Below are 17,669 nucleotides of genomic sequence, written 5' to 3'. Positions count from 1 at the left end.
GTGTGGACATATTAAACATATACTATAAATAAAATGTTTTCATATTTTATTTTAGTATTTATAAATTATTGATTAGCTTTTTTATTTTAGTATTTATATACAATTTATAAATACGAAAATAAAATATGAAAATTCATTTTAATATTTATAAATTGTTGATTAGCTTTTTTATTTTAATATTTATAAATTTATTATTTTAGTATCTATAAATTGTTGATTAGCATTTCTTATTCTTAATAGCAATATTTATTTAAATTTATATTTTCAATATAATATATTTTTATATCTAATTTTGAAATCATAAAAGCTTGAAATAAGGTCTATTAAAAAACTTGATTTGCTCGCGTAATCCATCATTGCCCGCAATTCTTCAATTTTAAGCTGTCTCTATTAAGCAATATAAGTGGATTTAAATTATGTGAAAACAAATTTATTTAAAATTAATTCGGGTACGAAATATCTGCTCTTGACGCTTAATTTTTCTAAAATTATTTGTTTATCCATAGTCACATTTTATCTCCGATCGGTTATAATTTAATAATTAGCAACTTCATCATTTTCTTGTTATCCTTAATAGTTAAGAGGAATGGCGATGGTTCTGGGACACTCTGCTGGGACGTGGTATATGTATAACCACCCGTACTTTCATACGAAATACAGTTAGTCAACACACGCGTGCAACTTTATATCGATGGCGTCACCGCGACCGTCGATTGGGGCCAAGCGAACTGAACTCATTGTCAGCCACATTGTTGGTTCGCCCCTTTGCCACGCGGCGAATTAATAATTGTTATTTTTTTGTTCTCGACTGTCGTCAACAACACGCTAGTAGGAAGTGTCCCATCGAACATGATCTGTCGAGATGATGCGTATCGTCCGTAATTTTAACGATGATATTAAATTTAGATGTCAGACAATTATTTCTACAATCTAAGAACATATTATTCGGAGCAATCTCCGCAATAAATACATCAGAGAAATAGCTTAGACATTCCGAGTATTTTAGCATTAGTTACTGCTTTTGATAAGAATTGCCGTTTATTACTTGGATGTTACAGAATTGCTGTATTTTCGGTTAGCGGCTTTATTAAAGTACAACTTTGAGACGCTGTTCGTGCATTTACTTTAATGCACTTCAGCAAGGATAGCAATTTAAGTTGTGGTGGAAAAACAATCCGTTGTCCGAGAGAAAAGTTAAGCGAGCGCGAGTTCATCCGAGTGAGCCTCCGTCGCATGTAGCACAAATTTCGTCTTGATGGTACTCATTCCGGCACTCTGGCTTCCGGTTAACGATTTGACCGCGCGGTTGGTACCGTGCCAGGAAAAGTGGAATAAATGTCTCGGTAATCTCGAAATCTTCCACCGACCTTGTTGCCTGGTCTACAATACTCGCTACATAAAAGATTAAAAAGTGTTCGAAAACAATGATATCGTATTATCGGCGTGAGTCCATCGTTGTCAGTGTCGGCATCGCCTAAAATAGAAGAATCAGAATACAATGTTTATCGAACGTGATTTCATCGGTCTTTTCGGAAAAATATACGTAAAAATATACGTAAATTTTTGTGAGGAAACACGCGATATTCTGACTAACTGACAATTTCACAAAACTGATACTTCAATATTATGATAAAAAAAAAAGATATCCTGCTTTTTTTATTATTTTCTACATGATTATCTGGATTTTTTTTTATTCTGATTAATAAAAACCTGTATATTCTTGATAAATTTATATAAGTTTAATATTTACAGTTTTAATATTTTATGTTAATTAACTGAAGATATGTTCAATAAGATTAAGTTATACTTATATCGAATAAAATTAAAACTAAAAATATATAAAGTTTAATTTTAAATTAACTCTAATGCATTTCGTGATTTGTCATACTTATTGCATTTTTTTTTTATGGAGAGAGCCGATATGTGTTAGTGTGACACTGGCCACTTCCGTTCTTATGAATTAATGAGGCTTAAATATGCGTAAATCATGTGCTTCCATACGTGAAATCATGGACGCTGGCTGGCGTTCGTACACGTTCACGCACGTGCGTGTGCCGCGGCGCACCTGTGAACACACACATACGATTTACTTACGTCCATTTTCTACCCGACAGGCGAAGTCGTGCGTGGGCATAGAAGTCGTCCCCCGATCCTACCACACACTCCACTCGTACTCGCTAGTGTTAATCTCTCAGTCAGTCAGTCAGTCAGTCAGCTCGAGTACGCGCGACCAGTTCGTTACTTAGCTCGTGATACGCACGCACAAATTGCGTTGATTACTTATATCGAGATCGATGTAATCTGAGCTTAGACTTTCGCGCGATACATATGTGAACAAAAGTAATTTCTATATATGATTGAAAGGCAGATATAATCGGTGTAAAGTGCATTTTCTTGTTTTTATGGGAATTGAATCAAAATTTATATTGATTCATAAAAGAGTCGTGACTTCAAATACTAAGTTTCTCAACGCGAGTCTCGGATGAGTGATTTATGAACTCGGCAACGTAATTCATCGAAAGTTTCAAGTCCCTATGGGGAAGGAATCTTCGAACAATTCTCCAGTCTTCAAGATAATGGTATCCCAGTAGAATAAGTGATATGGACTGAAATAGTTTTAATTCGAGCGCAACAGTGCTTTCGCGGTTCGAAAAACAACGCAAAAGTTATGCTGATTCCGAGTGTTAAGGATTTTGGTACGTCACTTGATAATGAAAATTTCCGAGAAGAATTATTCAAAAAGATAAGAGAAGAAGAAATCTCATTCTTGATATTTTATCAATTATTTCGATATTATTTTTCCGTGTACACGTATTAGACTTTTTATGCTAGAGCGAGTGATGTTCGAATCGCGAACGATCCAATAATTTTATATATATATATATATATATATATAGAGCAATAAGATTTACGTCGAATTAAGCTGCTCCTGTATTCGAGATTATTACGCAATCCATATTTGTACAATATGTTACAATGGATTCTGATAAGTTAGATCCAGACGGAGTAAATAAGCACAATCAAACATGAATAAATAAACAACGATAAGTGCTATACCGACGTGATGGCATTCATTGAAGCAAGTTGCTTATTCGTATTTGTTCGCTCATCTAGCTTCGTTTTCACAATGCTAAAAATAAAAAATTGTGCGACATTCTAGAGCTATAAAGAATTTAATTATTACTGAACAGTCTTTGTGAATGTAAGAAATTATTATTATCATTATTTATATTGTAAAATAATATATTACAGAATAACATTATATTATAGTATTGTTAATTTTTATGACCTAGAATAATTTCAGTTATTATATAAAAACTTAATTTACCTAAAATTAATAAAAACTGAAATTTCTGTCTGAAATCTCTGAATATTTAAACCGTTACTCGCAAATGCTCGAATTCATATCATATCACATAAATATTCAGCATTATTTAACCCATATAGTATTTAATTAAAAGAAAATAGAATTTATTATATCTTGTATTTTTTTGTAAATTTAAAAAATGTTATTATTATTTAGAGACATTTTTGAAAAAACTAAAGAATTTTGTCATTACTGTAGAAATTGTAAATCTCGCGAGTAATGGAATTATTATTGCATAGTATTTTATGTTCATTACGTATATTTCATTAATATTAAAAGATTTATTGAAGATATTGAAGAAGTCGGTTATCAATATGCAAGCAATTATTGACATGTTGGAAAATTATCGTGTACTTGATTTTGTGCCACGTTAGTCATGTAAACTAATAGACTAATATTGAAAGGTTGAGTAATATCTCTTTGGTAAAAAAAATCTTATTTTTCTAATGTTACTATTTCTTTTTTACAGTAATAGTTACCTATTACAATCTGTTAATTACATATTAATATTAAAATCAATCTGTGAAAAAAAATTGAAATGAACAATTTTACATTGGAAATGTAATTACGCAACATGTACTCTGCACTTTTCGTCAGTCATGCGTGATGTTTTCCATGTGACGATAAAATTTTATATGGTGCAAAAAAAGAAAAACGAGATATATTGATGATAAAAATGTTGAATGATGAAACGGGAGTTGCTTAAATTAATATTTACTTTACATTTTTTACTCTTAATCTCGTAACGACGCCTTGACATCTGAAATACTGTGACATTCAAATATCTGCTGTTAAAAATGATTTGGAAACTATGTGAAATCTCATTTTAATTCGTGTAAATTCTGATCTCTAATTGAATTCCCTCACTTAAAATAGAAATTTTGCGTTTAGTTCTAATTGAAAACTTTACTACTAAATATTATCGTTGTGCCAGAATTTGCATTAAATAAATGATTTAAATCTAAATAAATAAGCTTAATATTATCACGTAAATAATTAGGCATAAGAATTTATCGGATTTTTCTGGAAAGTAAATTCTTAAAAATTTGGAAATTTTCTGGAAAAGTAAATTCTTAAAAATTTATGAATTACTCACGAAAATTGAAAGTAAGTGTGATAAAGATTCATATAATTATCATCTAGTTTAAATTTTTTAACTGTGTTAAATAATAGGTTATGTTAATTTATATTTAAAACTCGAAATTTCGAGATTTTATATTGTTTTCCAAAGAAAAAATTTCTTATACTAACAAAAATGCAAATTTGAGAATAAATGTATTGTAAGTAAAATAAGGAAAATTAAAATAAAAAATGAAAAGATCTCTGATTTTTATTTTACGAAATAACGAAAATTATCGTAATATTGATAGTGTATGCTTCACGTTTTCTAGTATTATTCCATAATAAGTACAAGCGTAAAAAAATATTCTTCTCTATTTACGTTATCGAGCATCATATGCTTGTACGATATTCGATAATGTCAAATAGAGCAGAATTTTTTTTTTCAAGATAAGGGCAATAACGTCACTTTTTATTTCCCTGTCATAGATGAACAGTAAAACGTTAATCGTTTCCGTTATCGTCGTAACGACGGTGTACATTTATCGTAAAACGCAACGCGTATCCACATATACATGTTACTTCTTTTCATTTTCTTCTTTTCATTCTTACATGTTTTGTTCCCTGATAAATGATTCTTTCTTGCAAAATAAATTAAGAGCATTTGAATATATAAATATCCAAATATAAACTACTTGAATATAAAGAGATAAGTCTAACATAACATTCTTTTCAGAGAATTACAAACTTATCAGAGAATTATCACATTTGTTTTACTTTGCAATAAATAAGTTATATAATTTAGTGGTCAGAGGGAATATATAAAAATGCATTTTTTACTCTGAAATTCAGGAATTCTAATATTATTTCTATATTAAAATTAAAATTATGACAAATTTTTTTAATCACAAAAATCCTTTGGCATTTAATTTTGAAGTATACGAACTGAAATATTTTATAAAATTTCTAAATGTTTTGAATTGTTTTTAACTTCTACCTGATGTAAGAAAACGAAAAATTAGGAATAATCGACTTACTTTTACATTCAAGGTTTTTTATTTTTCTATATAGTAAACCAGTCGAGCATTACAGTAAATTTGCGATATATATTCAGTGACAAATTTTTTCCATAATTTTATTACAAATTTGAATTTTATAATATATTTTATAATGAATTACTATTTGTTTGTTATTAAAATATTAAATAAATTTTTAGTATAAATAGGCTAAGTTAACATTAATTATTATATTATGCAAATACTAATCTTCTATTTGATCAGATTTTTACTTTGGCATTATTTTATAATGCGATACTATTACACTTCGATAATCAATTTTAATTTATTATTGGTTATAAACACAACGTTTATAATTCCATGATAAACGATTTCCGATTGCGCTAATATATTTACCTGAGTTACGGTTTTACTCGTTTAAAATTGAAGTTGCTATTTGCGATAAAATAGTAGAATTAGAATTATTAAGTAATAAGATGAAAATGCTATTTTTTGCAGATAATCATGCGAAAAATTTATCTTTTATAGAAAATATCTGTTTATTAATTCAAATTGTCGTTACGTTAAAAAACGCTCGCATTCCTTAAGCCTAATAAACGACAATCGTTGATGCATGTTGCGATTACACGTTGCTAAATTTTTCTCTTGAGAAGCATAAATCCAAGTCGCAGTTTCTCTCAAAATAATCGATCGAATTATTATACTTTTTTGAATATTGTTTGACTTGTTATACTTTAATATTATATTTACTTATGTATTTATTTGTTATAATTTATTTTGGTAAACATATTTTGGTAAATTGATATTTGAATTTATGACCGTTTATCAAAATTGATGAACTATCATTTAGAAATGCTTGCAAAATAAAACTCAAGATTATCAAGATTAGAAGAAAGTCACAAAAGTTTAGTAAAATATGTAAGATTTGATGTAATTCAAGAACAATTGCTACTATTTAAAACATATTTAACATTTAATTTGTCAAAAGTTGTTAAACTTTCTTTGAATCGATGTTTTATTATAAGTTCTTGACAAGAAAAAAGCAATTTCATATTTGTCGTTCGACAAAAGCCTTAAGCGAAACGCGATATGAAGTTTCTATAGAATTACGGGTTTATCTGACAGGTGGTCGCTCAGTTTAAACAGTTTGAAATATGGTTTTGCACAGTAGTGTAAGAACACAATAATCACTGCGAGCTCGTCGGACGAGAAAATTATGTGGGTGTAATTTCGTGTTTTCTCAGCTGGTTAAAAAGAGACGGACTGCACGTCACTATAAATGACTGAGCACAAAATAAAAATACGCTTTCCGTGACATAATTTGCGACCATTAAAATCCATGATTTAATGGTTGAGTCAACGATTACAATTAATTATTTATCGTGTCGGTTACGTCTCGACCACTCGCTCTAGCTGATTCATTATTGGTGTTTCTTAAAGCATAGTGTACACTTTAGAAGCTTAGAGTTTCACTTTGAGAGTTACTTTTAATAATAAAAATTATAAAACTGAAAACGAATAGTGAGAGTTCGCCGCAAAAACAGTTCGTGAATTACAGTAGTAAGTAAAATAAATTTGAAAGTTTAAAATCTTAGAAAAGGATCGCAACAAACATACAGAAGTATAATAATGTTTATGAAATAGAAAGGTAAAAAATGAAAAGCAGAATTATTAAATTTAATAATTAATAAATGAAATTATTTAAATAAATGTTTTTTTAAATAAATGAAATATATTTTTTCTTTTTTTGAGCACCATAATTGTGATATTTTTTCTGAGAACTGTTCTTGGTAAATTTAACTAAGAGGCTAATTTTCATACAAAAGAATAAAATAAAATTTTTATTTATATTTCTACTCTATTTCCAATCAATGTAGAATTTAAAATAACTTTCTGAATAAGAAATATTTTTAATTGTATAATTCTTCAAATACCTCAACTTCTTATTTAACACTAACTATTGCATAATTCTTAAACATTCATCTCAATTTTTTGTTACATTCGAAAGCATTTGAAGATCGATGGCATGACATACATCATTATAATAGATATGACGTCAATAATCGTCATATTACATCATTCATGTAGCTAATGAAGAGTAATAAATTGTGATCGAGCGATTTATTGATCGATATCAACATTCGATACACATTTGGTGGACATTTTGTAGGAGTCATAGGCGTACCTTGTCCATACGAACATACAATTGCACGAACTCATGCGTGATTCGGAGCCAAAATCTCAGAAATTGCAACGATCGGCGTGATATTTCGGCGCGTGAATTTACGCGAGTTAAACAACATTCGCGCAACAACACGATACAATACATGTCTGGTGACACTCGAATGTGTGAATGCCGAGGAGGGGCGATTGAGGAACAGATCAGGGAAAGGGGCGATTACCATTGTTTACCGATGTACAACTCTGAATTCTTTAAGACGGTGTGGACGAAGATAGGGCGGATGTGCAGCTACATCATTTGCGCCAAATCCTATCTCTCAGGTCAGTGAATAAGTATTGAAAAATAGCTAGATCTTTGATTGTGAATACTTTATTTTCGAAGATAATTAATCTATATATAGATAATAAAAAGTGTCTCTTGATTTCATTATCTTGAACTTTATAGTAAATTAAATTAATAATTTCTTATCATAAATTCTTAATTTTTCCAATGTACATTTATTTTATTTGATTTTCTCACATATATTATTTGGTGTATCACACTTATATTTTTTAATTGTTTGGTATATTTATAATTATGTAATTTGACAATGGGTAACGAAAAATAATTCTTTAAAGATTTTTATAAAAGATTTTATTTTATATTATGTATAGCATACACACGTGTATACTTTAAACAAATTATAATTCGTACCTATAGCAATTATTTTCAATTTTTTGATAATTTTTTACATTTTTTTAAGATTAAACATTGCAAAACTTTGCTTCCATTCTTATTGAATAAACAGAAATGTGAAGTGTAAATTCATGAATCAAATAAACACCTAATTATTTCTGTTTTTATCTAATATTTAGCATCAAATGCATTTTAATTATTAAGAGTTTTATTTATCTAATCTAAAGATCATATTTGCAATATTATCATCTACTCGTTCAAATATTATCTCTTGATTTTATCAAGCTTTCTCAATATTACATTAATGAATATCGAATCAAATCGTTACTTTTTAATGTCTCATTAAAAGTAGAAAGTGCCACAAAATAGAAAAGGACGTTAAAAACAAAGTATAGTATGTAAGCTATCGTTTATCAGCAAACAAATACTATTTTTCTCAAGGAAAGTTTATAAAAATTCAGAGAATCACATGTCTATATTTAGGGCTAAACGCATAGCATATGTAAGAAACTTTTCATTTTGTGAAAACTTCAAAGCAGAAAGTGATATGCATTTTTTCTCTTTCTCTCTTTTTTTTTAAGTATAGTTGTTGATAAGTAATCATTGTGTGAATAAAGCTGTATTGTCGGTCTTGTTTCTTCAATCCAAGCAAAGAAAGAGGAGACGCCTGTTTGTAGAAAGTAAGTGGAAAAACGAGTGAAAGTGACGGAAGGTATCTTCAACAGGAAAATTCGCGTATTTCCTTTGAAGTTCGCGGCAGCAAGATGTAGAAAAGGCGTAGTAAAACGTGTTTAAGATTTCACAATAATGTTCATCCATCAGGATTAGAAAATATATACAATATTTATGTATATATATATATATATATATATATATATATATATATATATATATTAGGTCATTTAAAAAGTATTCGCGGTTTTTTGTTCAATTTTTATTCATAAATACAAAGCATTTGATCTCAATCAGAATCCGAAATATAAAATTGATCTAAACAGGTTCTATTAATTATTCTATTTGTGAAGATTGAAGAGAGAGAGAGAGAGAGAGAGAGAGAGAGAGAAAGAGAGAGAGGTACGTCTAATAATAATAAGTAATAATGATAATACTGCTCAACAAAACAATACACAAGAATGAAGATAATCGTCTTTCATTCATTTTTATTAGCATTCATAAATCTACAAGATCGGATTAACCTTGTTTTTATGCTTAAAAAAATCATTTCTTGTTGAACAGTATAATATAATATAAAATTACATGAAGTTTTACAGTATACGTATACTCATAGGTTTTTAGTAATAATAATGAAATGTTTTTGTTCAAAAACTGGAGTTACTTCTTAATTAGAACAGCACAATCGAAAAATTGAGCCTTTGCTCTTTCGGATGTGCAAAGGAACGCTATCCGAATTATTTTCTGTAAAACGCGAACAGTCGATTATTACTAAAACAATTTAGCACGGAAGAGAAACAGACCGGCATTTAGGATAATAGTACCGTCGGGAGAAATATCTGGTTACATTTACGAACACTTTTCGAAAGAGCTCTCGCACGATCGATATTACTCGTCAGCATATTATTTTGGTCTGCGGTTTCTTTGACTATTGGCTAGACCATCAATATGGCTCGCATATATGGTTAGTTGGCAATAAATCAGTATATTCCCAAATTGACTTCAAACTAGATCTGTATTTCATTGCCTAGATCTAGAATTACTTGTATACAAGACCTTTCGGGATTTTACGATTTTTGTGAATTAAATGCAAATATTCTTAATTTTTTTTTATTATATTTATAAACAGATCAAAAAAATATTTTATTAAAAAAGATACGTTTATTGGAAATAAACTTCTTAATTTGTAATTTCAAATATATTTTTTAATGCGACTACTTTCTTTATAAAACAGTTTGAAAAATACGATTCAATCAATTGTTTCCATCTTGCGTTCATTTTCCAATTCTATTGGAGATCAAGTCTCCTATTTACGTGTTTTCGACTTAAAACCTGTTTATCCGTTTTGATTCCGCTCCGCGGAATAATCGTGCGATTATAACATCGATAGCGCGCGACTGCGTTGCGTAAACTCGCGAGCATTTTGCAATTGTAATTCACGAGCTTGCATCTCGAGCACGTAAATTGGATATTTGCGCACCAATAACGGTATAAGATGATTCTAAAGCGCTAAACCGAGTGGAATTATCGATTCGTGCGAAAGCGCTGCCGGAAAAAATGATTGTTAACAAAGTGATAGCCGCTACGCGGATGCACTTTCACTCGTTGATAATGAGTTTCTCAGATCCGCCCGTTTGATCAGAAAGCATGCATTTTACGTTGTATTGTTCGAATTGAACGCATTTACATAAATATCAACAGAGATATCAACAGAATCACCGGAAGTTGTTTCATAAATTCTTGATTTATAAAATCGATTTGTCCTCCATTAAAATTTTATGGGAGATTATAATTTATCGCTAAATGTTAATTTTTAACGTCAGATCGCTAAATGATTATATGTTTTAATTTCTCTCTTCCTCTCTCTTCTTTATTAAGATAGAATTCAGTTCAAATCAAAATGAATAAATTTAAAAGTTTAATTTATCAAAATCTTTTAATTAAAAAAAAAATGAATATGTAATTGATGTTATTTTTTTCCTAACTCATTTCTAACATTCCAATGATTGTAAAAAAATAAATAATTTATTGATTAAAAATAAAAGATATATTTGTGTGTCAGCATCTTTAACGTATCAATTGTAGAAACTTTTTTTACGCGTTTCTAAGTACGTATCAAATTGTAATAAATTACAACGAGTAGAGGTTTAAATAAGAGTGAAAGTATGGACGTAACCGCAAATCACGGATATTTCTAACACAGAAACTATCATTTATAATTATTTTTACTGATTATAAGTGAAAAAATGTCGCATTGTCAACCCACGCTGTGGTCGTTGACTTTCGCTCTGTAGCGCGTACTTCCGCTAAATATTGTTCTTTGACGGAAGTCAACCTATCTCTGACGGTAATGAATATCCTTTTGAAAACCGTTTCCTCGATGAATAAAATGACAATGAAAAATAAAAAAAATAGATAAAACGAATCTTTTCTATCTCCTTATTTTAATGTTGGAAAATGTTTTCATCTTAAAAAAAATAGCGAAAAAAAAAGAAATAGATGAAATGAGTATTTTCTATTGTTTTTAGTATTTATTTTATATATATATATATATATATATATATATATAGAGAGAGAGAGAGAGTGGAAATAAAATAATTCATTAATGTTTTATACAATCTATTAATTATGAATATGCTTAAAAAAATACGCGTTAAATAAATATTGTAACCTGAAAATAATTAGATACAAGAGTCAAATCAATATCAATATTATATTAGGTGTTGGAATTAATTCGTAGCGTTTTTAATGAAAGAATGTTATTTATTTCACATGAGCATTAAAAAATACATTAATGAAAGTACTTCCCATCACTTGTAAAACGCTACGAATTAATTCCAACACCTAATATAATCATATTATTAACATCAATATTATATCAAGATATCAATATTATATAATAATTATCATTTTTGCAGAAAAAATAGTCCTTACAATGTATAACGAATAGAAAGTGCGTCGTTTAAAGTTCGTCTCTCCTGCGTCATTCCACTTTAAATTTAGAAACCAGATACAGATGAAAGGCACGCTAATGAATCACCCAGTGTACACGTGTAATAGAGTATGCATGCATTGTAATTACTAATATCGATGAAAAGGACATGACAGAAAGAGACAGGAAAAGAGAGCTATTATTTCTCATGACACATCTGAAACAAAAGCGAACTTGGGTGAGAGATCTAATCGGAACGAAAGTATCGGCACGCTTTGAATCGATACGCGTGGCTGTGCATGCCGATAACGGATTGGCGAATGTGATCAGGTATATTCAACCACACATGTCGTACATACGCGCACGTAGTATGTGATGCATCGCGAGAACCCGACCACGCATTTCGAGAAACTGGGTTACAGTCCGTTGGGTTCACGGAGCCATCGACCTAGAACTCCTTTCCTTTTCGTCACTTCCGGTTTGACATCCTTAGGATCGACATGCTTGCCGCCAGTTGCTGCTAGATGCATTCTTAATCGAGACTTCCGATCGCGATCTTGACTTTTATTCATGTTCACGAACTGTTTTTTTTATATTACAAATAATACAAATTAATTGCGATATAATTTTTATTAAATGAATAAAAATTAAGCGAGCAAATAATCGACATTTTCGAATAATTGTCTTTTATTTTTGTAAATGTACATAGAGGAGAAGTAAACAAAGATGAAGAGTTAGTTGAACTGAGATGAAAATTAAACTACATTGGTCATAAGTCTCTCGTTTTTTAAATGTGGAACGTTAATTAAAGGACAATATTATACGTACAGAATATTCATGAACTTAGAACAACTATACTCATTGCAACATATATATTGTAGCAACCAATCAAAGCAAAGCAGCAATTATAAATATATTTAGAATCTATTATAACGCATTGTACCATAAGAAAGGGACAATGTGTTTCTTTTGTAAATATGTATAAGTATAGAAACTGCCGCGATAAAACGCCGTTTCAGCTTTTTCGTCTGAATGGTTTTGCCGCGTAGAACCCACGTATGAAGAATATAAATCGTTCTTTGCCTTTGCTACGGTCTCAGAGTCACGCCAACTTGAAATCATACCTCACGTGATGTACGCCTACGTATATCTTCTAAAAGATTCATTGTCGTGTGCGATGACATAAGTATACTTTGACGCCGCCGCTTCTATCAACTGTTAAAGTACATGAGTACGTGTGTATACACATATGTAATGTCGCAAAAGCGCATAGAATGTGTGTGAATTCTGAATGATATGCGTCATAAAGTTCCGCGCTTTACGTCAATACCGAGATGTGTTGGCGAGATACATTCTCATTCAAATGACATGCCATTGAGCGGATGAGCCGAAATTTGCAGAACATTTTGGTGCATCTATTTGTAGAACTATTCTGAAGAACTAGATCTGCATTATTTCTAAACATTCTTTTTAGTCAAATGTTTTAACTAATTGTAAGCTTTAATGTTAAATTTACTTTAAATTGATTGGATTTCCATTTTTAAACATTCTTTTTAGTTTTGAATATTTCACTAAGTTTTAAATTAAAAAGTTTGCTAAATAAAATAAAGAATATGACTTTACTATCTGTTTGTATCGTCGAAATGTAATTTGCGAAAAGTTTATTTTACATGAAAGTTTAAATGTATTTCAGAGGCTGGAGAATAATTAGTTAGAGAGTAAACTGTGGCAAAAATAGACATTCTCTTTCGGCGATAATTTTAGCGAAATTTCAGTAAAAAGAAAATTCTATGTTTTATGATATCCTCCAGTGTGTGCTTCTAGAATAGCTCGGGCTAGTATTTCCACTTTTTCTCCTCTTTACTTTATGATTTTATCATCGCACGAATCATTCTAACGCGGTCGCCTTTTTTTCATCCAAGAATCATTCAGGCAAACCGCAGTAGTTTTCAGCGGGACCTTATTTTTGGCCTTTAAATCTTCCGGAACGCGACGCGAGCGGTTGGATTATCGCGCTCTGTGTATTCTGGCATGCGGAACGTTCTTGTCTGGCAGAATGCCCATCGTTACGCGGGGTGTCGAGTCCATCCACCAGGACGGATCAGCTAACTCCAAAGTGCTGGATTAGTCGTTGGAACAAAGATGAGACGAGAAATCAAAAGCGAGGTTGCAAAATTGTAATTAGATTTGTAACCTTTACTTTCCGCTGAGCGATCACGAATCTTAGTCCGTTTAGAGTGGATCCTTTTTAATTGCGGTGATTTTTAGCGCCACCGCTGTGCTAGATTTATATAAGGTGTTAGCTGATATCCCGTGAAAAATAATGACCTTTCCTGAAAATGTTTCCTCCGAGAACTCTGCGACAAATGATGGTCTTAAATTATCAGTTAAATGAGGTTATTCTTCGAAAGTAGGTAATTTTAAGTTTTATTATCTTACAAAAAAACGTAAGAAATAATATAATTATTGTTTTTATTATGTAATATATTATACAAGAATATCTTTTTCTAAATTATTAATTCACGTTTCAAAAATATTGAAAACGCTGGTTTATTCATATCTGTGTTTATAGAGGAAATATTTCGTTTCGCCAGGATTAATCAGATACACTTTTATTCAATTTATTTTCCATTGAATTTGCAGAAAACGAATGGTTTGCAAAAAACATTTTTCTATATCGCACGTTATTTGTCGCGGACGGCAAATATCACGCGACTTTTTTAATAAGTCATTGGTGCGTGAACGAAATAATGATTTTACAAACGAGTCGATTTGTTATCCCTGCGATTTTTCACATGGAAGCTTTTCATGAAATGGACGATGGTTAGCGAGAAAATAATTGCGAACAATCTACATTTCCGTGTAGTGAATAAGCACTAAAACGCGGAATGGATGTCTATATCGATGGACGCATATAATCATTAGTGCGATTGTGGTTTCCATCGTTTATTTATGAAAATTCTGACGTCTCGTTTGCTCAATTTGTCGCTTCCATAGCGAACCGTGGTAATCAGAATTAATCTGTCACACTCAAAACTGCAATTTTCATCTACAGAAAAAATGAATTGTTACGTAGAATCTTCTTTGATTTTTTATATCTATATATATATTATAATATTTTACTTATATATTTATTTATATATTACTGTTAAAATTATAATACTTAAAATAGAAATAAAATTTATCTTAGCAATAAAAAGGTTAAAATATTTGGAATTTTTATTTAATTTGTTCTTAGATTTTTTATTTATAAAAAATGAAGATAATCATAAGAAATGTAGGATTGATATATGGATGGAATTATAGCTTCTTATATTAACTACTATTATTTTATTATTATAATTATTACAATTTGCTCTAAAACAAAATCAAATATAAATATTGTGATTTTTATTAAAATACTTTTATAGTATTAAGATTAGAGCAGCTATTTATATGAATACATCAACTAGCAAGAGAAAAATGCCAGATATATATGTATCTATATATAATATATATAGATGTACAATTTTTGTTGGCACATTATAAAGACATAAAAATATTAGCACGATGTACTTCGCGCGGTAAAAGAAAGAAAAAAGTACATGTTGATGACGTCGTGATAAAGTAACTTTCACAGTTTTTTCCCGCAATACTTTCGCTTCCTCCGAACTTCTGATTTAGTGGCTTCACACACGCAGACGAGATATGTGAACCTACGAGTATTCTTGCATCATTTTGCATGTTCTCGGTAAATACAGTTTAACGAAGGGAGTGAGCGATGAGAGAACGATAGACGTTACGTAGGTCGTTTGTTTGGCAAGCACAAACAAGTGTAGGAACACATACCGTTAATTATTCAATTTTCCGAGAGTTATTTATTCTAATTAGCGTGGTGACAAATCGGGAAAAGGCGTCTTTAAAATGTGATAGAGCCAAATTATCTGTTAGAAACTTAGGATAAGATTAAATTTTTAAAGAATTTTGTAGAATCTAGATAAAAATAAACATTTCTGAGAGAAAACGCCTTTATTGCGTAATTAATATTACATTTGCTAGAAAGTGCATGAGGTACATAAGAGTTTCTCTTGTTTCTCCAAAATGTCGAGGGAAATGTTTTAACAGTTATAGTTCCGATCGAATAACGACAGCAGTTAATCATACACGACGTCGAACTTCAACTGTATATTCGTACCCTCTCATCTACTCTACGTATTCACCGAATTACCCAGCTAACTTCTGAATGCGCTGCATTTACATGTCTGTACTTCGCGACGTGTTAATTCTTGCGGATTGCATGGAAATCTGGAACAAAAGAACCGACCGCGAAACATGGGTTTCTCTTCGTTGTTTCCTCTTTGTGCTCTCTTTTTTCCCCTCTCTCTTTGAGTTATCCATCTGCTCCTTGTCTTCTCCAACTCTTCTCTGGAATCTAGGCTGTTACCGTGGCAACACAGGTACGGGACGCTGAAGACTTCACCGAAGGCCACCGGACCGAAGAGGGATGGAAGAAAAGATTCCTTCCTTCTCGCCCTTACAGCTTTCATATGTCTTGCTGTCCTTTTTCAGCCATTTCCTCCCCATCTTTCATCTCCGTCTCGCCGATCAGATGTTCGAAAAAATCAATAAGACTCTCCCTGCTGTCTCGTTCCATCGTCTTCTCTTTCTACGGCACGGTCCTCTTTATTTCTCCCTATTCCTTTCTCTCTCGGCTCCACTTTGCGACACTTTGCGTCACGCATTGAGAGGAGAGCCGCTACAACGAGAGGAAAGTGACACGCGGGGAATAAAGGAGGTAAGATGACTCAGAAGGGTTGAATGCACACGTGGAATGCTTCGTTGAGGCCACCGAGTATCCGGCACAGCTGATCGCACGAACATGTAGGTACTCGATCTGCTCCTGCGCGACCCGACATCTCGAAGGCGAGCATCGATCCTCCGGTCGAAACCTTCCAGCTTGGATACACGTTGCCACGAGCCGTCCTAAGAATATAATAGACAGATTATCTTGATGCCTCGAAAATTGAGATCTGAAATAACACATAATACAGGATGGAAATGAAAGGGATTTCATTTTAAATGTAAACTCGATTTTTCTTTAGTTAAAGATCAGGATGTTCACTACCCGAAAATATTTAGAATTTTCAAGGAGTTTTTTTCTGTATCCTTGAAAATCAGGAATTTTCATGGAATTTTATCGGTATTTAAGAAAATTTTTGAAATTTTATTTTTAAATTTCATATTTCATATTTTGTCTCTTTCCGAAAACATCATTTTTTAATTACTTTTTCTTGTTAATATAAATATATGTAACGATAAGATTAATAAATTTAAAAAAAGCATTTTGATTTCTTATATTTAACGTGAATTCAATAAAGTTATTTGATAAGGATTTCGATAGATTCAAGTAGTTCAGAAATCCAGATAAAGCATACTTATCGTTTATCTCAACCGTACAATAGCGTTGCTCGTTCGACTTTCTGCTGAATTATTTCAGGAACTGAATTCCTCTACAAATAGCATGTTTTGGCGAGCGAACGTAGAAAGCGAATCAAAGTTACAGATTACGCGTCCGGAAAAAAGACAAAGAGAAACCTATAACGCTAATGGATAAATCTGTTTCCTGGCGAAATTAGGGTAATTAACAGACCAACCCAAAGGAGTGAGTCAATGAGCGCGAAGAGAGTTGTAACTTTAAATCCGGTTCACTCTCCGGTGCTATTTACCGCCGTTGTACATTGTAATAAACACGATTCTGTGTACGGGGACCGTACATAGTTATCTTAT

General features: G+C 31.1%; 1 protein-coding gene across 5 annotated transcripts in view; it reads left to right on the top strand.

Annotated features, from left to right (window-relative positions):
* Positions 1–17,669, top strand: part of trc (Serine/threonine-protein kinase tricornered) — a 145,074-nt gene that overhangs the window by 73,577 nt on the left and 53,828 nt on the right. The window contains exon 1 of one of the 5 annotated variants that reach the window (XM_011062212.2): positions 7,495–7,944. The exons of the other annotated variants lie outside the window; for them this stretch is intronic. Coding sequence (XP_011060514.2) covers positions 7,770–7,944 — 175 coding nt within the window. The 5' untranslated portion in view covers positions 7,495–7,769. Of the gene's footprint in view, positions 1–7,494; positions 7,945–17,669 lie in introns of those variants that run through there. 5 annotated transcript variants of the gene reach the window in all.

Source organism: Acromyrmex echinatior, chromosome 11 (assembly GCF_024713525.1).
Source record: "Acromyrmex echinatior isolate Ae372 chromosome 11, ASM2471352v2, whole genome shotgun sequence".
In the NCBI taxonomy this organism is placed as follows: domain Eukaryota; kingdom Metazoa; phylum Arthropoda; class Insecta; order Hymenoptera; family Formicidae; genus Acromyrmex; species Acromyrmex echinatior.
This window is presented reverse-complemented; position numbering and strand designations above follow the sequence as displayed.